The sequence below is a fragment of the Pleurodeles waltl genome, chromosome 4_1 (genome assembly GCF_031143425.1).
Source record: "Pleurodeles waltl isolate 20211129_DDA chromosome 4_1, aPleWal1.hap1.20221129, whole genome shotgun sequence".
Taxonomy (NCBI): domain Eukaryota; kingdom Metazoa; phylum Chordata; class Amphibia; order Caudata; family Salamandridae; genus Pleurodeles; species Pleurodeles waltl.
Genome location: NC_090442.1, coordinates 33,632,103 through 33,657,593, shown reverse-complemented (window position 1 = coordinate 33,657,593; position 25,491 = coordinate 33,632,103). Strand labels below are relative to the sequence as shown.

Genomic DNA, 25,491 nt, shown 5'->3' with positions numbered 1-25,491 from the left:
TTTGGCAGTACCAGGGTCTGTGCTGCAGACCACTGGGATCATGGGATTGTGCCAACTATGCCAGGATGACATAGAGGGGGCAATTCCATGATCATAGACATGTTACATGGCCATATTCGGAGTTACCATTGTGAAGCTACATATAGGTAGTGACCTATATGTAGTGCACGCGTGTAATGGTGTCCCCGCACTCACAAAGTCCGGGGAATTGGCCCTGAACAATGTGGGGGCACCTTGGCTAGTGCCAGGGTGCCCTCACACTAAGTAACTTAGCACCCAACCTTTACTAGGTAAAGGTTAGACATATAGGTGACTTATAAGTTACTTAAGTGCAGTGTAAAATGGCTGTGAAATAACGTGGACGTTATTTCACTCAGGCTGCAGTGGCAGGCCTGTGTAAGAATTGTCAGAGCTCCCTATGGGTGGCAAAAGAAATGCTGCAGCCCATAGGGATCTCCTGGAACCCCAATACCCTGGGTACCTCAGTACCATATACTAGGGAATTATAAGGGTGTTCCAGTAAGCCAATGTAAATTGGTAAAATTGGTCACTAGCCTGTTAGTGACAATTTGTAAAGAGAGAGCATAACCACTGAGGTTCTGGTTAGCAGAGCCTCAGTGAGACAGTTAGGCATCACACAGGGAACACATACCTATAGGTCACAACCTTATGAGCACTGGGGTCCTGACTAGCAGGGTCCCAGTGACACATAACAAACATACTGAAAACATAGGGTTTTCACTATGAGCACTGGGCCCTGGCAAGCAGGATACCAGTGATACAGTGAAAACACCCTGACATACACTCACAAACAGGCCCAAAGTGGGGGTAACAAGGCTAGAAAGAGGCTACTTTCTCACATTAGGGGCCCCCAGAACCTAGGAAACTAGATTCCTGCAACCTTAACAAGAAGAAGGACTGCTGACCTGAAGCCTTGCAGTGAAGACGGAGACAGCGACTGCTTTGGTCCCAGCCCTACCGGCCTGTAACCCAACTTCGAAGAAAACTGCAACAGCGACGCATCCAACAGGGACCAGCGACCTCTGAAGCCTCAGAGGACTGCCCTGCAACCAAGAAACTCCTGTGAACAGTGGCCCTGTTCAACATCCTGCAACTTATTTGCAACAAAGAAGCAACTTTAAGGACTTCACGTTTCCCGCCGGAAGTGTGAGACTTTCTACTCTTCAAACGACGCCCCCGGCTTGACCTGCGGAAAACCAACACTACTACGAGGACTCCCCGCTGACTGCAAGCCTGTGAGTAGCCAGAGTTGACCCCCCCCCTGAGCCCCCACAGCGACGCCTGCAGAGGAAATCCAGAGGCTCCCCCTGACCGCGACTGTCTGTAACAAGGGACCCGACGCCTGGAATCAACTCTGCACCCGCAGCCCCCAGGACCTGAAGGAACCGAACTCCAGTGCAGGAGCGACCCCCAGGCAACCTTCTGCCTAGCCCAGGTGGTGGCTACCCCGAGGAGCCCCCCTTGTGCCTGCCTGCATCGTTAAAGAGACCCCCGGGTCTCCCCATTGCTTTCAATATAAAACCCAACGCCTGTTTGCACTCTGCACCCGGCCGCCCCTGTGCCGCTGAGGGTGTACTTTCTGTGCCTACTTGTGTCGTGTGTCCCCCGGTGCCCTCCAAAACCCCCCTGGTCTGCCCTCCGAGGACGCAAGCACTTACCTGCTGGCAGACTGGAACAGCGGCACCCCTGTTCTCCATTGAGGCCTATGTGTTTTGGGCACCTCTTTGACCTCTGCACCTGACCGGCCCTGAGCTGCTGGTGTTGCAACTTTGGGGTTGCCTTGAACGCCCAACGGTGGGCTACCTTGGACCCAACTTTGAACCCTGTGAGTGTTTTACTTACCTGTGAACTTAACATTTACTTACCTCCCCCAGGAACTGTTGATTTTTGCACTGTGTCCACTTTTAAAATAGCTTATTGCCATTTTTGTCAAAACTGTACATGATATTGTGATTATTCCAAGTTCCTAGAATACCTGAGTGAAATACCATTCATTTGAAGTATTACTTGTAAATCTTAAACCTGTGGTTCTTAAAATAAACTAAGAAAATATATTTTTCTATATAAAAACCTATTGGCCTGGAGTTAAGTCTTTGAGTGTGTGTTCCTCATTTATTGCCTGTGTGTGTACAACAAATGCTTATCACTACCCTCTGATAAGCCTACTGCTCGACCACACTACCACAAAACAGAGCATTAGATTTATCTCTTTTTGCCACTGTCTTACCTCTAAGGGGAACCCTTGGACTCTGTGCACACTATTTCTTACTTTGAAATAGGATGTATCTTTAAAAATAACCCAGATTGTGGCAATGGAATAATTAGTGGGCTTAAAATGAATTGCACCATTGTGATGGTGTTTCAGCAATTCATTGCATTAAATGATAAAATCAGCCTTTGGTAATACACCCTTCCTTTCTAGCCCCTAGTTAAGCTGTCTTAACACCAAAAATGTCCCTCTGAGTTTCTTCAGTCAGCCTTTACTGAAGAACAAGCCTGTTTTTCTGCTTATCGAGAAGGTCACTCTCGATCTTAGGTGTGGTGTCCCCGAGCTGATAAAGCTCTGCTCGCTCTGAGGAGCTGACAGCCTCTCTTGGGGATGTTTGCTGCTCAGATTGCATGAACCAGTCTCCCAGGAAGTAAGCTGAAGATTCCTTTTGACCTAATGTTTGTCTATAGCAGACTTAAATGCACTTTTCTGATTATTTTGAAAATGGCAAATCTCACAATTAATGATCTCAAATGCAAGGCCTCTCCTCTGCCACACTGGGTGCACACAGCCTGTCTTATCTGGGTCCCTCGTTCCTCTCACTGGGTGCAGAGCCTGGTGTCTCTGTGTCTCTCCTCCATCTCAGAGGGTGCAAAGCCTGGTGTACCTTTGTCTGTCCTCTATCACATTGAGTACAGAGCCTGTCCTCTCGATGTCTCTCCTCTGTCACACTGGGTGCAGAGCCTGTCCTCTCGATGTCTCTCCTCTGTTACACTGGGTGCAGAGTCTGGTGTCTCTGGGTCTCTCCTGTGTCACACTGAGTGTAGGAGGCTTGCCTGGCTTGTAGTGGGTACCCTGTGGTCCTTACACCCTGTGCCAGGTCCAGTTATCCCTTATTAGTGGACTAGAGGTGTTTCTAGCAGCTTAGGCTGATAGAAGGTAGCTATGGCAAAGCAGCTTAGGCTGAACCAGGAGACATTCAAAGCTCCTATAATACCACTTATATCATATGCACAATATCATAAGAAAACACAATACACAGAGTTACAAAAAATAAAGGTACTTTATTTTTATGACAATATGCCACAAGTATCTCAGTGAGTACCCTCAGTAAGAAGGTAAGTAATATACACAAGTTATATGTACACAAATCCAAAACAGGTAAGTAAGAGTCAGAAAAGTAATGCAAACAGTCTAGAATTACAATAGGTTGCAATAGGCAGGCATAGGTCTAGGGGCAACACAAACCATATACTCCAAAAATGGAATGCGAATCACGAATGGACCCCAGACCTATGGGAGCTTGTAGAGGGTCGCTGGGTGTCCGAGATACCCCACCCCAAGACCCTGAAAAGTAGGAGTAAAGTACACCTTCTACCCCCAAAAGAACACAATAGTCGTGATAGGGGGATTCTGCAAGAACAACAAACACCAGCAGTGCACTGAAAACGGATTCCTGGACCTGAGGACCTGCAAAGCAAGGGGACCAAGTCCAATAGTCGCGTCAGTGTCTGGGGGGCAGGAGCCCAGAAAACCCAGGATGAAGGTGCAAGGAAGTTGCCTCCTGATGGAAGAAGCTTGGAATTCTACAAGAACGAAAAGGACTAGGAACTTCTCCTTTGGAGGGAAGATGTCCCACATCGGGCTGAAGGTTGCAGAAGTGTTCCCACACAGAAATACCCCAAACAAGCCTTGCTAGCTGCAAGGGTCGGGGTAGAGGTTTTTGGGTGCTGCTGGGGACCAGGAAGGACCAGGATGTCGCCCCTTGGAAGAGGAGACAGAGGGGGTGTTCAGCAACTCAGAGGGCCTCCACAGAAGCAGGCAGCACCCGCAGAAGTACCTGAACACGCACTTCGAATATTTGTGAACCTGAGTCCACGCAGAGTTACAAAGGAGGGTCCCACGATGTTGGAGGCCAACTCAGAGGGTTGTGCACTGCAGGACAGAGTGCTGGGGACCCAGGCTAGGCTGTGCACAAAGGAAATCCTGGAAGAGTGCACAGAAGCCCGAGCAGCTGCAATACACGCAGTACACAGGTTTGCAGTCTAGCGTGGGGCGGCAAGGACTTACCTCCACCAAACTTGGACTGAAGGATCACTGGACCGTGGGAGTCACTTGTATAGAGTTCCTGTGTTCCAGGGACCACGCTCGTCAGGATGAGAGGGGACCCAGAGGACCGGTGATGCAGTCTTTTGATGGCTGCGTTAGCAGGGGGAAGATTCCGTCGATCACAGGAAATTTCTTCTTGGCTTCCAGTGCAGGATGAAGGCAGGTGACCCCCAGAGCATGCACCACCAGGAAACAGTCGAGAAAGCCGGCAGGATGAGGCGCTACAATGTTGCTGGTAGTTCTCTTGCTACTTTGATGCGGTTTTGCAGGCGTCCTGGAGCAGTCAGCAGTCGATCCTTGGTAGAAGTCGAAGAGGGAGATGCAGAGGAACTATGGTGAGCTCTTGCATTCGTTATCTGGAGAGTTCCCCAGAGGAGAAACCCTATATAGCCAGAAAAGGAGGTTTGGCTACTGAGAAAGGAGGATTGGCTACCAAGAAAGGTAAGAGCCTATCAGAGGGGGTCTCTGACGTCACCTGCTGGCACTGGCCACTCAGAGCAGTCCAGTGTGCCCCCAACATCTCTGTTTCCAAGATGGCAGAGGTCTGGGACACACTGGAGGAGCTCTGGGTACCTCCCCTGGGAGGTGCTGGTCAGTGTGGTTAGTTCAGCCTAAGATGCTTTTCCATAGCTACCTTCTATCAGCCTAAGCTTCGTCCAGTTTCGCGCCAGAGCAGGGCTGGGGGATCCCTGAACCGGTGTAGACTGGCTTATGCAGAGATGGGCACCATCTGTGCCCATTAAAGCATTTCCAGAGGCTGGGGGAGGCTACTCCTCCCCAGCCCTTCACACCTATTTCCAAAGGGAGAGGGTGTAATACCCTCCCTCAGAGGAAATCCTTTGTTCTGCCTACCTGGGCCAGGGCTGCCTGGACCCCAGGAGGGCAGAAACCTGTCTGAGGGGTTGGCAGCAGCAGCAGCTGCAGTGGAAACCCCGGAAAGGCAGTTTGGCAGTACCCGGTTCTGTGCTAGAGACCCGGGGGATCATGGAATTGTCACCCAATACCAGAATGGTATTGGGGTGACAATTCCATGATCTTATACATGTTACATGGCCATGTTCGGAGTTACCATTGTAACGCTATACATAGGTAGTGACCTATGTATAGTGCACGCGTGTAATGGTGTGCCCGCACTCACAAAGTCCGGGGAATTTGCCCTCAACGATGTGGGGGCACCTTGGCTAGTTCCAGGGTGCCCACACACTAAGTAACTTGGCCCCCAACCTTCACTAAGTGAAGGTTAGACATATAGGTGACTTATAAGTTACTTATGTGCAGTGAAAAATGGCTGTGAAATAACGTGGACGTTATTTCACTCAGGCTGCAGTGGCAGGCCTGTGTAAGAATTGTCAGAGCTCCCTATGGGTGGCAAAAGAAATGCTGCAGCCCATAGGGATCTCCTGGAACCCCAATACCTAAGTACCATATACAAGGGAATTATATAGTCACTAGCCTGCAGTGACAAATTTAGAAATCAGGGAGAGCATAAACACTGAGGTTCTGGTTAGCAGAGCCTCAGTGATACAGTTAGGCACCACACAGCACACATACAGGGCACATACTATGAGCACTGGGGTCCTGCCTGGCAGGATCCCAGTGACTCAAGGGCTAAAACAACATCCATACAGTGAAATATGGGGGTAACATGCCAGGTAAGATGGTACTTTCCTACACTTAGTACAGAACCTAGTGTCTCTGGGTCTCTCCTCCGTCACACTGGGTGCAGTTTGGCCACTCTACGGTCTCTTCTCTGTCACACTGGGTGCAGCGCCTGTCCTATGTGGGTCGATAGGTGCAAAGATTGGTGTCTCTGTGGGGCTGATTCTAACCCCGGCGGTCTTCGACCGCCGGGGCGAGGGTCGGCGGGAGCACCGCCGACAGGCCGGCGGTGCCCCGCAGGGCATTCTGACCGCGGCGCTTTGGCCGCGGTCAGAAAGGGTAAACCGGCGGTCTCCCGCCGGTTTACCGCTGCCCTCAGAATCCCCCATGGCGGCGCAGCTTGCTGCGCCGCCATGGGGGATTCTGACCCCCCCTACCGCCATCCTGTTCATGGCGGGAAAGCCGCCATGAACAGGATGGCTGTAGGGGGGGTCGCGGGGCCCCTGGGGGCCCCTGCCGTGCCCATGCCAATGGCATGGGCACGGCAGGGGCCCCCGTAAGAGGGCCCCGCAAGGTATTTCAGTGTCTGCCTTGCAGACACTGAAATACGCGACGGGTGCTACTGCACCCGTCGCACCTTCCCACTCCGCCGGCTCGATTACGAGCCGGCATCCTCGTGGGAAGGGAGTTTTTCCCTGGGCTGGCGGGCGGTCTTTTGGAGACCGCCCGCCAGCCCAGGGAAAAACTCATAATACCCTCCGCGGTCTTCTGACCGCGGAGCGGTATTATGGGGGCGGAATTCTGGCGGGCGGCCTCCGCCGCCCGCCAGAATTAGAATCACCCCCTGTGTCTCTCCTCCATCTCAGAGGATGCAAAGCCTGGTGTACCTATGTCTGTCCTCTGTCATATTGAGTACAGAGCCTGTCCTCTCGATGTCTCTCCTCAGTCACATTGGGTGCAGAACCTGTCCTCTCGATGTCTCTCCTCCGTCACACTGGGTGCAGAGTCTGGTGTCTCTGAGGCTCTCCTCTGTCACACTAGGTGCAGAGCCTGGCATCTAAGGATCTCTCCTAGGTCTCACAGAGTGCACAGATTGGTGTCTCTGGGTCTCCTCTCCGTCACACTGGGTGCAGAGCCTGTCCTCACTGGGTCTCTCTGGTGTCACACTAGGTGCAAGCCTAGTGTCTCTGAGTCTCTCTTTTGTTACACCAGGTGTCCAGTGGGTGCACAGCTGGTTCTCATTCTGACTCTCTCATGTCACAGTGGGAGCAAAGCCTGGTGTCTTTGGGTCTCTCCTCTGTCACACTGGGTGCAGAGCCTGTCCTCGCTGAGTCTCTTCAGTGTCACACTAGGTGCGGGGCCTGGTGTCTCTGGGTGTCTCCTTCGTTACACAGGGTTCAGAGCCTGGTGTCTCTGGGTCTGTCCTCTGGAACATGGGTGGAGTGCCTAGTGTCTCTGTGTCTTTTCTCCATCATATTGGGTGCAGAGCCTGTCCTCTCTGGGTCTCTCTTCTGTCACACTGGGTTCAGAGTCTATTGTCGCGAGGTCTCTCCTCTGTCATACTAGGTCCGGAGCCTGGCATTTTAAGATCTCCCTTCTGTCACACTGAGTGCAGAGCCTGGCGTCTTAAGGTCTCTCCTCTGTTACACTGGGCATAGATCATGTCCTGTCTAGGTGTCTCCGGTGTCACACTAGGTGCAAGCCTGGTGTCTCTGGGTCTCTCCTTCGTAATGCCAGGTGGGCACAGCTGGTTCTCTTTCTGACTCTCTCATGTCACACTGGGAACAGAGCCTCGTGTCTCTGGGTCTCTCCTTCATCACGCTGGGTGCAGAGCCTGGCCTCACTGAGTCTTTCCAGTGTCACACTAGGTGCAGAACCTTTTCTCTCAAGGTCTCTCCTTCGTCACACTAGGTGTGGAGCCTGTCCTGTCTGGGTCTCTCCTCCATCACACTAGGTGCAGTCTGGTATCTCTGGGTCTCTCCTCCGTCACATGGGTGCAGAGCCTGGTGTCTCTGTGTCTCTTCTCCATCATATTGGGTGCAGAGCCTGTCCTCTCTGGATCTCTCCTGTGTCACACTGGGTTCAGAGTCTGCTGTCCCTAGGACTCTTTCCTCTGTCACAGACCTAAGGTCTCTCCTCCATCACACTGGGTGCAGAGCCTTTCCTCTGTGGTGTCTCTCCTCTGTCACACTGGGTGCAGAGTTTGGTGTCTCTGGGTCTCTCCTCTGTCACACTGGGTGCAGAGCCTCTCCTCTCTGGGGCTTTCCTTTTCACACTGAGTGCAGAGTCTGGCGTCCTAAGGTCTGTCCTCCATCACACTGGGTGCAGAGCCTTTCCTCTGTGGTGTCTCTCCTCTGTCACACTGGGTGCAGAGTTTGGTGTCTCTGGGTCTCTCCTCTGTCACACTGGTGCAGAGCCTGTCCTCTCTGGGTCTTTCCTTTTCACACTGAGTGCAGAGTCTGGCGTCTTAAAGTCTCTCCTCCATCACACTGGGTGCAGAGCCTGTCCTCGCTGGGTATCTCCAGTGTCACACTAGGTGCAGAGCCTGGTGTCTCTGGGTCTCTCTTCTGTCACACTGGGTGCAGAGCCTTTTCTATCAAGGTCTCTCCTTCGTCACACTAGGTGTGGAGCCTGTCCTGTCTGGGTCTCTCCTCAATCACACTAGGTGCAGTCTGGTGTCTCTGGGTCTCTCCTCCGTCACATGGTGCAGAGCCTGGTGTCTCTCCTTCATCACACTGGATACAGAGCCTGTCCTCTTTGGTGCCTCTCCTCTGTTACACTGGGTGCAGAGTTTGTTGTCTCTGGGTCTCTCCTCTGTCACACTGGGTACAGAGCCTGTCCTCTGTGGTGTCTCTCCTCTGTCACACTGGGTGGAGAGTTTGTTGTCTCTGGGTCTCTCCTCTGTCACACTGGGTGCAAAGCCTGTCCTCTCTGGGTCTTTCCTTTTCACACTGAGTGCAGAGCCTGGCGTCTAAAGGTCTCTCCTCCATCACACTGCGTGCAGAGTCTGTCCTCTGTGGTGTCTCTCCTCTGTTACACTGGGTGCAGAGTTTGGTGTCTCCGGGTCTCTCCTCTGTCACACTGGGTGCAGAGCCTGTCCTCTCTGGGTCTTTCCTTTTCACACTGAGTGCAGAGCCTGGCGTCTTAAGGTCTCTCCTCCATCACACTGGGTGCAGAGCCTTTCCTCTGTGGTGTCTCTCCTCTGTCACACTGGGTGCAGAGTTTGGTGTCTCTGGGTCTCTCCTCTGTCACACTGGTGCAGAGCCTGTCCTCTCTGGGTCTTTCCTTTTCACACTGAGTGCAGAGTCTGGCGTCTTAAAGTCTCTCCTCCATCACACTGGGTGCAGAGCCTGTCCTCGCTGGGTATCTCCAGTGTCACACTAGGTGCAGAGCCTGGTGTATCTGGGCCTCTCCTCCATTACACTGGGTGTACAGTGGTTGCAGAACTGGTTCTTTTTCTGCCCTTCTCATGTCACACTGGGAGCAGAGCCTGGTCTCATGGTTTCTAATTTACAGTGGGCCATCACACTGGACAGAGAACATAGAATGGCTGGGTCTCTTCGGTGTAGTGTTTTTTCTGGAATTTGACGTCCTCTTGAGAAGGTGTAAGGATGTCAAGCATCACACAGGTCAAAGGGCACGATTCTCAAAGCGTTTTACTCAGAGAATTGTATGTGCAAGCCACTCCTAAGTAAGGAGTAAGTCGCACTAACTGAAAATGTTTTTTGAACTGAGCCTAAAATGGTGTCAGGTGTGATCCCTAGTGCCCTTGACTGTTCTATCTGCTTCCTGACTTTAATCGTTTATCCTCTGGTGGGGTTGTTAGTTAGTGACACAGTTGGTGGCAATTGCTTCTGAGCTGCTAAACAAGGAAGCAAGTAACTCAGTCCATGCCTCTTTAGTTAGCCTCAGCCATGGAAGGTTGGACTGCTCTAGACAAGATATCATTTAAGAGGATGGATTTTAAGAGAAGAGCAATATGGACATCATTACCCTAAATTTCAGGATGAATGTATGGAGTACGCCATGAGATTTACCTTGGGACTCTTTCCATGTGAGTACCTTTTGCTCTGAGGTAGCATTTATTATGATGGTTGTGCTCATGCTCTGGTTTTCTCTGTGAGTAGTTTTGTACATTTCATACATCTTGCCTAATTCTGTTATTGTGGCTCTTTTCATGCTCGCTCTGTACGGTCTCTCGTCTCTCTACCCTACAGTCTGTTATTGATGCCCATTTTGTGCTTGCTCTGTAGGGTCTCTCGTCTCTCTACCCTACAGTCTGTTATTGATGCTTGTTTCATGCTTGCTCTGTACAGTCTCTTGTCTCTCTACCCTACAGTCTGTTATTGTGGCTGTTTTCATGCTTGTTCTGTATGGCCTCTCATTTCTTGCCTATAGTCTGTTATTGATGCTCTCTTCATGCTTGCTCTGTATAGTCTCCCGTCTCTCTTGCCTAAGTCTTTTATTGTGGCTCCTTTCATGCTTGCTCATGTGGTCTCTCTTGCCTACAGTCTGTTATTGATGCTCCTTTCATGCTTGCTCTGTACAGTCTCTTGTCTCTCTAGCCTACAGTCTGTTATTGTGGCTCTTTTCATGCTTGCTCATGTGGTCTCTCTTGCCTACAGTCTGGTATTGATGTCCTTTTTGTGCTTGCTCTGTATAGTCTCTTCTGTCTCTTGCCTACAGTCTGTTATTGTGTCTCTTTTCATGCTTCCTGTGCATGGTCTCTCGTCTCTCTTGCCTACAGTCTGTTATTGGGGCTCTTTTCATGCTTGCTCTGTATGCTGTCTCTTGCCTATAGTCTGTTATTGTAGCTCTTTTGATGTTTACTCTGTATAGTTTCTTGTATCTCTTGCCTAAGTCTTTTATTGTGGCTCTTTTCATTCTTGCTCTGTACGGTCTCTCGTCTCTCTTGCCTGCAGTCTGTTATTGATGCTCTTTTCATGCTTGCTCTGTACAGTCTTTTGTCTCTCTTGCCTACAGTCTGTTATTGTGGCTCTTTTCATGCTTGCTTTGTATGGTCCCTCGTCTCTCTTGCCTACAGTCTGTTATTGCAGCTTTTTTCATGTGTGCCCTGTTGATGTTGAGGTAGTTTTGATTGCTAGTTGTCATCGAGCTGTGGTTTTCTTTGTGACTAGTTTTAAAAATATGGTCCCTTCTGCTGAAATTCTGTTCTAGCAGCTCCTTTCAAACTTTCTTGAATATTGTACCCCACCAGCACTTTCTCTATTTAGGGTTTTTCCACTTTGGGTTACATTTGAAGACTGTCACCTGCAGTTAGGCCCTTATTTATACTTTTTGGTGCAAAAGAAAACAAAAATGACTGGCCGGCTTAACAGCAAACCCAGAGAAATGCCATTTGGCCAGAGACTCCATTAAATATTTGAGGTATAGTATTTCAAAAGGTGCCATTATACCACTGCTAGAAAAAGTACAGGCCATCAGAGCGATAAATCCCTCAACCACAAAACAGAAAGTTAGATCCTTCTTAGGTCTGGTTTGGTATTACCGACGTTTCATTCCACAATTTGCAGAAAGGGCTGCCCCCTTAGCAGACCTATTAAAAAGTATTAAACCCAATAAGAAACCCATCACTCACGAGGAAGAGAGGACCAGTTTTGAGTTTTTGAAAACATGTCTGTGCGAAGACCCTGTCCTAAAATGTCTGAATTTTATGAAACCTTTTGTACTTCAAACAGACGCCTCAAACCAGGGTCTTGTTGCAGTTTTATCCCAAACGGATGAGACCACCCACCTACACCCTATACTTTACATAAGCCGCAAGCTGTTACCTCGGGAAGTGAAATATCCTACCATCGAAAAGGAAAGCCTCTGTATTAAATTGGCCATCGAAGCAATGCAATATTATTTGCTAGCCAGACCCTTTACGCTCTTAACAAGCCATGCCCCTTTAACATGGTTAGCAAGACATAAAAACACCAATTCCCATATCCTGCAGTGGTTCTTAGCACTACAACCCTTTTCTTTTCAGACCTTTCATATACCAGGTTCACAACAAACCACGGCTGATTTTCTCTCCAGAAGTCTTAGTCCTCTCTGGCCTGATCGTTCAGACTCAATGGGGGGTTCTGTGACGGGAGGTGCCCGAGGCGAAGGACGGCGTTCTCTCCAGTGCAACCCCAGGGCCAGTACAAGAGTACCCGAGGGCAAGTTTAGCTCACGGAAGGATGGCCAGAGACGAACAACAAAGGATGGGAGTCGGTGAGGAGGGAGAGGGCGCGAATGAAAGAGCTGAGCACAGTGGAGCAGTTGAAGCGGAGGACCGAAACGGGAGCCTCACAGCGACAATAGGAGGAGAAGCGCATATGGCTGGAGAAGAGGCCAGCAAGAAAAAAGGTCCTGGGGATCCACCCTAGGCTTCAGATCACACCGGGAGCAGCCCCGAAACCACAGACTACCACGGACTCTCCCGCCATGTCCCAGGAGAGACGTTGCTTTCTCTGGTACGAGCCCAGGGCTGGAAGTGGCTCAAAGGGGACCCAGGGAGAGGGAAAACCCAGGGAGTGGGAGAGCGAGAGGGAAAGCAAGTACGGGGATATTATAACTTTTAGAAGGGATGCTTAGGACCTTTTTTTGTATACACTACCTCCCTTTCTCTCATGTGCACAACCTCCCCTCCACCCTTTTCATCACTATTCTCATGAAAAGGAAATTCACTTACCTGACCAAGAGTCCTTTTGTTCTGTCCGAGGGAGTCACCATCCACCACTGAGTGTCTGGGACCCTAAGGAATAAAGAGAAAAGAAGAAGTGAGAGGAGTTTGCTGAATCCGAGCGCTAAAAGAAATCTTATAACTGTACCTCCTTGTATATAAATCCAAACAGTAAGGAAAAGTTAAACCCCTGTCCTGACGTCTGTAGTCCCTATCACCTTTACAAGATCATAAGACTCATAGCCCTTTGTACTTTACCCGAAGCCAGGCCCGTATTCTGGTAAATTGAAAGCGTGACTGAAGGAATATGAGCAGGAGATAGAGTACGCCTGTCGACAATGGACACCTCCTCCTATTCCGCCAAAGGCCCTACCGGCCCCGGAGTAGTCTCTGCGACACCAAACTGACAACACTATGAATCTGACTTAGAGTTTGGTGGACGGGGTTACTCGGTTACACATGTGACGGATATCCCGTCCACCGTATTACGATCCCATTATACCCCATGGGAATTGTAATACAGCGGACAGGATATCTGCGGTGGTTGTGACGGAGTAACCCGTCCGCCAAACGCTAAATCAGGCCCAAAGTCTGTTCCCTTTTGTTGGCTGCGAGGATATGTCAGGTCACTCACTGACTGTGATGAATTCACTCTATGAAGAGTTAAATGACTGATTGCTGATGTGTGTGTGCCCCTTGTCTGCATGTATAATGTAATGTAAAGGTGGGTATTACAGTGACTCCCTCATTCTGGAAGCAGCTGAAGCTTGAGGTGCAACAGGATCCGAACATTATCGGCTTTAGGAAGAACCAAAGAATCTCTTGTTTGTGTAAAGTGTCAGGGCCAGAATTAGGCCGTGTAAACTGCGCTAGTGTTAGTGAGATGGACGGATATTATGGCGATAGAAAATACACCTCAACTCACAATAATGCTTCCTGAAGAGTTTCTTGTGGTATATACTTCCTGAAGAGTTACCTTTGTTATATACTCACTGAAGAGTTTCCTTTGTTATACATTTCCTGAAGAGTTACCTTTCTTCTACACTTCCTCACACTAAAGTGACAGCATCATGTTCTGATCAATCTCTGTTTTCACAATCTATTCTTTTTTTAAATGAAATCTTGTCCATGTGATTTTCCTAAAGCTGTACCGGTAGCATGTGGGTGCTCCGTGAATGCCCTTTCTTTTCTAAGTTACTCTGTGAACACTGGTAAATGTCTACTTCTTCTGAAGTAAAGAAGATGTGATGTGTTCAACAGAACTTTTAGTTAAATATTTGTGTACGGTGAAACGTCCCTTGATAAGACTCAGACATAGTGAAGAAGAGATGACTTTTACAACCGGATAAATATTGTGCATTCACATTCTATTACGTTTCCATTTAGCGATTTTCAATCTCTTTATATCCAACAGGAAACATGCTTTGAACACACAAAATTATTATGAATAATGAAGATAATATTGGAAATCTGAAAACTGTCACAAATAATGTCAGAAAAACATCAGTGCTGTCGGCGAGAGAGGAACATGAACAATACTGAGGGATCCTGGAAGAAGCAGTCAAGAGCCTTTCAGTGAATGTGAGTCTGAGCTGTACACCTCCATGCCACAAGACTAAGAAATGACCTCTAGAAAACTAAAGCAACAACACTGACAAACTTCCTCATGTGTAAACACGTGTGCAATACTAGGTTTGACCTTGAGATCAGTGTGATGTGTTTACAGCAGTGCTCTGTCCCTAAAATGAAAACAGACCACTATTCAATCTTCTAGGTGTATTGTAAACTCTTTCTGGCCAAACCACAGCAACCAGAGAAAGGCACAAAGGAGCCAGAAGACTGAAGGGCAAAGGAAAGAAAAGTTCTGCTGTCTACAATACAGAGTGCTGCCCAATTTGCACTGACCCGAATGGGGATGAATCTTTACCTGCAAGTGTGCAAAACCATTATCTAATGTAAAGACAAAATCACCCCCAAAAATCCTCTCACATATTATTCATGTGATACGAATTTAATGCTCAATCTACTTTATTTATACAGGAAATCGAATGTACATACAGACAATGTGAGAATTACACAAGTGCTTTATCAGCCATGTTGGCCCTTCAGGAAACACAGGCATGGGATTTAGATAAACGTATACCAGACCCTGAGACACTAACCAGGAAAGAAAAAACTTTCTTATGCAGCAAGAGCTTTTGTTTGTCATCAGAACTTAAGCACCCTCAACAAACACACACATGTGAAAAAAAAAAATACACTGAATGTGTTAATAGCGTCAGTCAATCAGCACCCTTAAAAGGTCATCAACGAACACATACAGTAGAAAAACCACATTATTGCAGTCAATGTGTGAAAAGCTTTAGGGAGTTATCATTCATTAAAAAACATCAACAAACCCACATAGAGGAAAAGCCATTCAAGTGCAGTGAATGTGGAAGTAGCTTTAGTCATTTATCAAACCTACAAAGCCATCTGCAAACTGACACAGGGGAAACACCATTTAGGTGCAAAGATTGTGTGAAGAGCTTTAATAGGTTATTAGATCTCCAAAGACATCAGCGAACACACGCAAAGGAAAAGCCATTCGAGTGCACTGAATGTCTGAAGAGCTTTAGTCACTTATCAAAACTACAAAGCCATCTGCGAACACACACAGGTGAAAAGCCATTCAGGTGCAGTGAATGTGGGAAGGGCTTTAGTGGGTTATCAGACCTACAAAAACATCAACGAACTCACACAGGGGAAAAGCCATTGAAGTGCAGTGAATGTGGAAGTAGTTTTAGTGACCATTCAGCATTAAAGATTCATCAGCGAACACACACAGGGGAAAAGCCCTTCAAGTGCAGTGAATGTGTGAAGAGCTTTAGTCAGTTATCAAATCTCCGAAGACATCAGCGAACACACACAGGAGAAAAACCATTCAAGTGCAGTGAATGTGGAAGTAGTTTTAGTCACCCTTTATCATTAAAGATTCATCAGCGAACACACACAGGGGAAAAGCCCTTCAAGTGCAGTGAATGTGTGAAGAGCTTTAGTCAGTTATCACAACTCCGAAGACATCAGCGAACACACACTGGAGAAAAGCCATTGCAGTGCAGTGAATGTGTGAAGAGCTTTAGTCAGTTATCACACCTCCGAAGGCATCAGCGAACACACACAGGGGAAAAGCCCTTGAAGTGCAGTGAATGTGTGAAGAGCTTTAGTCAGTTATCACACCTCCGAAGACATCAGCGAACCCACACTGGGGAAAAGCCATTCAGTTGCAATGAATGTGGGAACAGCTTTAGTCGGTTATCAAGCTTACAAATCCATCAACGAACCCACACAGGGGAAAGGCCATTCAAGTGCAGTGAATGTGTGAAGAGCTTTAGCCAGTTATCACACCTACAGGGACATCAGCGAACACACACAGGGGAAAAACCATTCAGATGTAGCGAATGTGTGAAAAGCTTCAGTTTGTTATCATCTCTCCGAAAACATCAGCAAACACACAGAGGAAAAAACATACCATTGCAGTAAATGTCTCAACAGCATTAGTCAATTATCAAACCTACAAAAACATCAGCAAGCACACATTATCACTGAACAGAGAAAAATAATTTATGGAGATGCAGCAAACTTGTGAGCTCTATTGCAATTTAAAAAAAGTGTTTTCAGGTGCTTTTTTGCACATGGTTTCTGTCGACTTCAAGTGGATGGTAATTGCATTTCCTAAATGCCCAAATCGCATTTAGGAAATGCTTTGTACATCAGAGTAGAAATTGCAATTAGGTAATCCCTATTTGCGATTTCCTATTCTGGGGATCACAAATTGTGATTTCTACAGGGTATAAATCACAATTTGTCATTTCCTAAAGGCCTTTATATATAAGAAAAGGCTGTTTTGCATTTCTTAACAGCCCGAAATACTGATTTGGACCATTAAGAAATGCAAAAGGAAGGGGCGTGGCCATGGGCGTCAAGATGACGGTCGCACTCTCAGAGTGCTTCGGACCCCTCCGTCATTCGCCCGATACTGCCCGCCATTCCAGCACCCCGCTGACCCTTTTCACCTGGGCCCCACCTGCGTAAAGGCCCGCCATAACGGTGGGGGGGAGACGCCCTCGTTTGGGCCGTGGCGGAGTCGGCGACGGGGGTCGGAGGGTGAGGCCTGCGCCGGCGATGCGCTTGGAGCTGCCTGGAGAGGGCGGGATCCCCACGGAGCAGCGGTAACTGCTGGGGCGTCGTGCAGCAGTAAGTGGCGCCGCCCTGGTGGATAGGGGCGTTACAGGCCCGGTTGATGGACCAGGCCGCATTCCGTGGTAACCCCAGTGAAAGGACCCCGCCCCGGCGTCCATGGCCTGAGGCCTATACCGCGGCCCGAGGGCGAGCAGCAGCGGAAGATGCCTGCTGTACATGGAGTGGGCGGGCCCAGACTTCCTGGTGGACCCACAGGCCAGATCCAACGATCCCTCCCGCCGACTAGAGGCATGGCGGTGATAGTGCGGGTGCCGGCGGCTGGTAGCAGGCACACAAGAGACTGCCGCCCCTGGCAGAGGTGGAGCCAAGCCCTCAAAACATCGACGGAGTGACACGGCGGAGCCGGGCGGGGCTCAGAGGTTAGTGGCTGCCCCGCCTGAGAGCACGAGACCCCAGCTGCGATAAAGGCGGCCCAGGAGTGCCTTGTGGAGCCTGATCCTGGTGTGCGTGGACCCCCGAAGACAGTCTGGCCCAAAACTGTCTGCCCTGCCCCTGGAGTAAGACTGGGGTTGCGCATAGCCAAACATCGAACAAATACCCCCGGTACGTGAAACGTGGAACGGCTGGCGGGGCGACAGCGAACAAGAAGCACCGGCTGGAGTGAGAACGGACCCATGGGGGTAAGCAGTGGCGCTGAAGAGACCCACTGAGACCGCAGCAGCAAGCATCAAGGCCTGTGACAGTGAGCAGACGACCCGGAGATGCCCTGACTTCATGTCAGGGCTCAGATTAGCAGCAGTTATGGGGAAAGATAGGGCCAACAAGCAGCCTCCTGCGTCGCAGCAACGTATTGACCAGTTCGCCAGGCAGTCTGCATCGCGAGCAATGGACGTTCCTGTGTCAGAGATTGCCGCAGGGGAAGGTGTCACCACGATCCTACAAGCCATCCAGTCCTCACAACTGGCGATCGAGACCAAGGTTGGTGAGGTGCGAGAGGACTTGGGCCTGCTGGGACAAGACCTGCGAACAGCAGTGGGGCGTATCACGGAGGTAGAAGGCCGAATCTCCCAGGCAGAAGACGATCTTGTGGATCTCACGGCCAAGGTCTCTCAGCTACAGACTTGCACTGGGGAACTCCACCATAAAGCAAAGGACGCAGAAAACCGCTCCAGACGGAACAACCTGAGTTTCGTGGGATTTCCGGAGGGCGCAGAAGAAAATAACGCATAGATTTTCTGGAGGGCAGGATCAAGTCATGGGTCCTTGCTCAGAACAAACTCTCCCCTTGGTTTGCGATTGAACGAGCACACAGGGCCCTGATGCACCCCCTCAACCCCCCCTCCCCCGGGCGGACCTCGGCGGCCGATGATTGCTCGCCTCCTTAACTTCAAAGACCGGGACGTAATCCTGAGGGAGGCCAGATCCTAACCAGACCTCCGCTGGGGCAATAACAGGATCCTCATTTTTCCAGACTACACTAGCGAAATGCAAGCTAGATGCCGCTCATACGAAGGAGTGAAGCAGAAACTTAGAGCGCTGCAACTGACCTATATGCTCCTCTTCCCGGCAAGCCTTAAGGTCCTCATGGACGGGAAGGCCTTCTTTTTTGGCTCGCCAGAGACCACATGGGACTGGCTAACGGAAGAGAATCAAGTGATGCGAGGAGGCCCCCCCCCACCCCGACCAGGAGAAGGCCGCCCGGTATCGGACCCCGGCGGCCCTCCGGGACCACAAATAGGGCGAAGGCGTAGCCATTCCCGCCGGAGGAGGCAGAGCGGCCCGGACGGCGCTCCCGAGGCAGAGAGACAACTGAGCCCGAGTCCCCCTGAGGATAATAATACGCCAGGAGACCCTGACCAGGAGAATCCAGACGAGACTCCCGAGAAAGAGTGCCTTAGCCAGTCCCCCCTGCTCCCTTGAACTTGACCCGCGGATGCGTGGTGGTGCAGGGGGACCGGGCTGGAGACATGTTCTCTGGTGCAGGTTACGGAGCGGCAAGGAACCAGATGGCAGAACTCTGACTTAAAGGAGGGGTCCACCACTCCAAATTTGCAGTTGACACATTGTGGGCGCAGTTTAGGGTGACATATGCTTCTGGGCTAGAAGTATGGGGTGGGGGGTTGGTGGGGGGTCATGGGGGAACAGTTGACTACAGTTGTTTACTATGGGGTTTATATTGTGTTTTCTTGCCTTTGTTAAGTTGGTCGTGGAGGAACACCCAGACAGGCACATTTCACTCAATACTATCTTCACTATGCACAAATTAGCGCAGGCTAACAGAGTCCTCTCCTGGAATACCAACGGGCTCCTTGATAAAATTAAAAGATCAGCAGTGTGCTCCTTTGTCCGTCGTTTTACCTAATCCATAATCTTGCTACAGGAGACCCACCTCCTGGGTACTAAGTGCTCCATGCTCATGAGAGGGGGTTATGACAAAGTCTATCATGCAGGGTTCACCCAGGGGTTCGAGAGGCACAGCTGTTCTGTTGCATCGCTCCCTGCCCATGGTGGTGACAGCCAGCCGGTCTGATCCACAGGGCCAATACTTGGTGGTCACTGGACTTCTTGGGGGGCAACCTATTAATATACTCAGTAGCTATGCCCCCTCAGGCACGCAGGGGCGGCTCCTCGCACAGCTTAGAGACGTAGTGACTGGACTCCCCCCAGACCTTACCATAATAGGGGGAGACTTTAACTCTGTTCTTCACCCGGAAATAGATAATGCTGGACCCACGTCCTCGGGCCGGGCCTCTGGGACGACTGGACTCCGTAAATGGGTTGACAGCTTAGGTCTCTGTGACGCGTGGCAGACTTGGCACCCCCATCAGCGGCAGCACACTCACACCTCCGCAGCACACCACACCCAAGCCAGAATAGATCTCTTCCTCCTGCCGGTCTTCGACGTTCCCCGAGTTTCGGGAATAGAGATCCTCCCTCAGGGGGTTTCAGATCACGTGCCAATACTCCTTTGTTTCAACGATGTAGAAGCGACCAGACGCCCGATGTGGTGGCTTAATGCCTGGTACTTGCAGGACACTGACTACACCCAAGCTCTCCGGGAACATACCTTAGACTACTTTGCCTTTAATATTGGATCCGTATCATACCCGGGTATCATCTGGCCAGCCTGCAAGGCTCCTTTGAGTGCGGGAATGTGCATGCCTTCAGAAAGTGTCGGCCCTGGAGGCCAGAGCTGTGTGCTTAGAGACGCGCTGCCTAACCCTAGTGAGAGAAGAGATTCGACACACTACCATGGAGGCAGCTAAACACTTGTGGTGTGCGTCAGTAGCCCGCGTATATGGGTGGGGGGACAAAAACGGCAAGCTCCTCCACTGGCTCCCCACTCGACCAATGGCGGACAGAATTGTGCTGGTGGTCGTCGATGATTCCGGCGCCATTTCCCGGACCCCATATGAGATAGCACAGAGCTTTGCCACTTACTACAGGAAGGTCTATGCGGAGCGGCCCAGGCCCCGGCCCCGGCCCCAGGTTCAGAGAGAGGCCCCCTTGCTGAAAGAGGTGTCCTTTCCAGTGATTTCGACAAAGGAAAGGCAAGATGTGGACGAGCCCCTGGACCTGCAGGAGGTCAAGGAAGCCATCTCGGGCTGGCTGCCGGAAAGATGCCAGGCCCCGAAGGTTTCCCAGCGGAGCTCTATCAAAAGCTTTGTGATATCCTTACCTGCCACCTGCTTGCCATGTTCGAAGAGGCTGAAAGAAAGGTGTGTACCCCCCCTGATTTGGATCTGGCCACAATAGTGGTGATCCTGAAGACTAGCCCCCCCTCGCAGTGCTGTGCGGCTTAACGCCCTATTTCGCTGCTTAATACCGAACTGAAAATTCTATCTATCATCCTAGCTACTAGGCTGAAAAAGGTGCTGCCATCCGGATCAATGCGGCTTCATGCTGACTAGGAGTACCAGACACTGGGGCTCATTCTGAGCCCGGCGGGCGCTGCCCGCCAGGCGGAAACCGCCGAAAGACCGCACCGCGGTCAATAGACCGCGGGGGTCATTCTGACTTTCCCGCTGGGCCGGCGGGCGATCGCCAGAAGATCGCCCGCCGGCCCAGCGGGAAAGCCCCTGCAACGAGGAAGCCGGCTCCGAATGGAGCCGGCGGAGTTGCAGGGGTGCGACGGGTGCAGTGGCACCCGTCGCGATTTTCACTGTCTGCATAGCAGACAGTAAAAATCTTTGTGGGACCCTGTTAGGGGGCCCCTGCACTGCCCCTGCCAGTGGCATGGGCAGTGCAGGGGCCCCCAGGGGCCGCACGACACCCATTCCCGCCATCCTGTTCCTGGCGGTAAGAACCGCCAGAAACAGGGTGGCGGGAAGGGGGTCGGAATCCCCATGGCGGCGCTGCTTGCAGCGCCGCCGTGGAGGATTCCCTGGGCCAGGGGAAAACCGGCGGGAAACCGACGGTTCCCCTTTTCTGACCGCGGCTTTACCGCCGCGGTCAGAATAGCCCTGGAAGCACCGCCAGCCTGTTGGCGGTGCTTCCGTGGTCCCCGGCCCTGGCGGTCATGGACCGCCAGGGTCGGAATGACCCCCACTGTGTCAGGCATTACAGATGGCCCTGGCCAACCGGAACCTGCTGACTCCTCCTCTGGCACTTCTCCTCCTGGATTTCGAGAAGGCCTTTGATACGGTGGACTGGTCTTACCTTCAGCAAGTGCTGTTAAAAGTCAGACTCGGGCCACAATTTCGAGCACTAATACAACTCCTATACTCCAGTCCAACGGCCCTGGTACAGGTGAACGGGGTGATGTCCGACCGGTTCCCTATTCGTCGGGTCACACGCCAGGGATGTCCCCTATCCCCGCTCCTGTTCGCCTTGGCGATAGAGCTGCTGGCGAAGCTCATCAGGGAAGACCCCTTGGTTGAGGGCTGGGTATGGCCTACAGGAGAAGAGGACCATATCGCCCTGTATGCAGACAACATGCTTTTGTTCTTAGCAACTCCAGCTAGTAGCGTTCCTAGAGTGATCCGCCTGCTGGAGCTTTTCGTAGAGGCTTCGCTGCCTCTCAATGTCTTGGGCCGGATAGCGTTTTACAAAATGATGGTGCTCCCCCGATACCTCTACCTGCTCCAGAACTACCCTAACCCTATGGTTCAACGAAGTGGAGGCTGTAGCGCGACAGTTCTTATGGTGCAACTCCCACCCCCGTGTGGCGTTCTGCTTTTGCCAGGGAGATGTATACGAGGGTGGACTGGGGACGTCCAACCCCTATCATTATTCCCTTGCGATGCAGCTATTAGTGATCAGTGACTGGCTGGGAGGTGGCTGGTCAGATCCAGCCTATCGGCTGGAACTGGCGACGCTCGGCTTTCCGGGTTTGATGGGGCTGCTATATGGCGATTCATTGCCACACACACTCCCGGAGGTGATGAGGGTGGTGCTGATGGAGTGGAGGGCGGCGCAGACGGAGACAGCGTGGCGGCATCACCTCACGCAGCAGACCCCGCTGTGGCAAGGAAAGTGGCTTAAAGATGTCTCAGCACTTGAGGGGTTCCATAAATGGGACCTTATTGGCATATGACTGCTTGCAGATGTCTGGGCAGGTACTCATATGCGATCATTCCAGGAGCTTCAGCAGCAGTTCTCCGTTGCCCCCTTCCAATTCCACAAATATCTGCAGCTTTGGCACACACTACATGTACACGTTCAGGCCGGAACGGTCCTTCCTGAGTTTAGCCCCGTGGAGGCCAGGACGCTGATGGGTCACTTGGGCAAAGTGGGAGTGGCGCGCATATACCGTACATTGACAGCACACACAACAAGGCCCTTAGAAGAACTCCTTGAGCGATGGGAGCGTTGGATGGGTCCAGTGGATGACGACGACTGGAGAGATGCTCTGATGGCCCCACGGACATTGACCACGACCTCCCGATTCCAGGTCGTGCAAATTTATTATCTCCAAGCGGCCTATCTCTCTCCTGCGAGACTCCATAGAATGGGCCTCAGGCCGACTGTCCGCGCTGCGCATGCCCAGACGCAGATTTTTTTCATATGGTGTGGACCTGTCCGAATATCGTATCCTACTGGCAGGCAGTGACGGCCGAGATTGCTGGGGTTTTGCAGGAGCAGCTAGCTGTTGCCCCAGTACGCATCCTTTTGGGGGTCCTTGATGGGGTGGGTTCAAACAGAGCAGACCGGGCATTTGTCGGAACGACCTGCTTAGTGGCCAAGAGGGACATTGCTGCAGGCTGGAAATCAGAGACAGCTCCAGCTGTGGAAAGATGGCGCAGGGTAGTGGACTGGTGCGCTCAACAAGGAAAGCTTGGGTATGAAGCAATGGGATGTCCCCATAAACATGATAAGGTGTGGGGGAAATGGATGGGGTCCTGGGGAGGGGTTGATACTGATGGGGGTAATGTACACTTGTCTAACGCGCTATCTTGATTTCTTACAAGTGCATTTTGACCAAGAGACTTCGCTATGTTATGTGCAATTGTCTATCATGATGTCTGGTTTACGCGACTCCTCGACGACCTGTTGGGCTTTGTGTTGTTGCTATATAAACTCAATAAAAATGTTTATCAAAAAAAAGAAATGCAAAAGGAATTGGTGTTATAAGGTTTTACAGTTTTCGTAAAAAATAGCACCAAAAGGCGCGAAGCATCATTTGTGGGTATCTTATTGCGACAAAGTCACAAGTTCAGGCTGACCATGATGGAACACGGGCCGGATAAAGGACCAGGTTCGTCCCGCAGGAAGGTTTACCTTGTGACTTTTGTGCGAAGACGATGCGGTGTGACTCTGCAGTGCTCTGCATCGTCCTGTGCAGGCTGAGTTGGACCTGGTGAAGCCACTGCTCTGGAGCTGTGCAGTGCTGTGATGCGAGACTGCGTCAACCTGCGCTCGGGTTGGTGCAGTGCAGATCAGGAGTGGCGCTGCTATGTGAATCTCAGGGCCTTGCCTGCTGGAGCCAAAGATCGGGGGCTGCACAGTGCTGAAATGCAAGTCTCTGGGTCGGGTCCGATAAATCTGCTGACCAGGAGCTGGGGGTGCTGTGCTGCGAGGTGCTGCGGCATCATGCAATGGATGTGCTGAAACCTTCAGTGGGGCATTTAGGAGTACACACTGACTCCAGCCAAGGGTTTAGGATATGGAGGTCAACACTTGGGGGGTCAGGACTCGGTCCCAAAGAGGCAGCAGAGTTTAATCTGTGGCTAGTGGGCATATTGCTTCTTTTCTACCTTTGTACTTGATCCTTCACCCATGAGTCGGAACAGGCTCCAATCCCAAATAAAGTAAAAACTTTCTAGAAGTGGTATTTTCAAAATCGTGAGTTAAAATCTGGTTTTACTATTAAAGGGGATTTAAAATTACAATTCAAATGAGTGAAAGAAGTATTTCTCTAGCTGTTCTCAAACTGAAGTTATTGCTTATTAAATATAATAAAGTATCCCACTGTTAATATAGGGTAGGCGAGCCTTGCCACAGCGAAAAGCAACTTTAGGTTTTTTTTTTTTACTGTCACAACAAACTTAAGTACCCATGTCCTACTTTTTAAATACGAGGCTCCTTGACCTATGAAACTTTAGGGTCTACCTTAGGGATGACTTAGAAGTATTGATCAGGACGGTTTCAGCCTGGCAGAAGGCTTATTTTACCAGCTTGAAATGTCTGTTTAAAACTGCACTACAGGCTAAAGTGTCAGGCCTGAGACAGGTTTACAGGACTACTTAAGTGGGTGGCACAATGAATGCTGCGGCTCTCTAGTAGTGTTTAATTCACAGGCCCTGGATATTTGTACTACCATTTACTTGGGGCCTGTTCGTAATTTAAAGGTGCCACTTAGGTATACACCGATTTTATCATGTTGGGAAGGAAAAGTGGGTTCAGCACAAATCTGAATGCCACACAAAAGATGGCCATTTCTAGCGCTGACTGTTCCCAGCAATTGTTCATTTTTCTACACATTGCAGGAAGAAACACAAAAACTAGGAAAAACCTTATGACTTTAGCACAATGTGGAGTAAAAGAAAAAAAACATTTTGTGAAATAGACGTATTAAGAAAAACTTGCAAACACACTTGATCAAGCTAACTGTAAAATCAATACTAGGAACAACTGTGCGACGAACAAGAAAGAGTTACTCTCCTGTAGTTCTGGTTCTGCATCGTAAGATCACCATTGTTAGTGCTAAACACTAGAATAATTCCATGCAGATCTCGAAACATCTATTTACATGGTTCTTCCAAATACAGAATTGCATCTGAAGAAAGACTTTTGTCCACAAGTCTTTTACATATATCTGTGGGATGGAGGTCATCCAACGCTTCATATTTCCTGAATGTTCTAATAAATCTTTTTAATCATATTCATATAACTGCTTTGCAGCATACATTTGCAGAGAAAAAAAGCATGATTGTTAGAAGGGAACATGAAGGTAAAATGTAGCCTCATTTTTAGGAAAGCAGAAAAAGGAGCCTGCCCTTTTAAGCGTGTGAGAGGCACCTCTGCCCAAAATATGCAATACAGGCAGTTACCTTTGAGACCCAGTTCTTTTTAAGGCTAAAAGTGACGTATGGATACTTATTTACATATGTATTTAGAGATGCACCCAGACCCATCCTTTAAAAGTACAGACGGGAAGGAGGGCAGGACATTTATGGATTCTTTGAACATTCCTACAATGCAGAGTCAGGACTGCAGGTGCAGAACATTTTCTTCTGCATTGTAGGATATTTATTGA

At 50.2% G+C, this 25,491-nt stretch overlaps 1 protein-coding gene across 1 annotated transcript in view; it reads left to right on the top strand.

Moving 5' to 3' along the window:
- LOC138286958 (uncharacterized) overlaps window positions 1-25,491 on the top strand; it is an 878,316-nt gene that overhangs the window by 105,159 nt on the left and 747,666 nt on the right. The window contains 5 exon segments of the mRNA XM_069227330.1: window positions 14,616-16,099; window positions 16,101-16,235; window positions 17,582-17,984; window positions 19,962-20,512; window positions 21,524-21,680. Coding sequence (XP_069083431.1) covers window positions 14,616-16,099; window positions 16,101-16,235; window positions 17,582-17,984; window positions 19,962-20,512; window positions 21,524-21,680 — 2,730 coding nt within the window.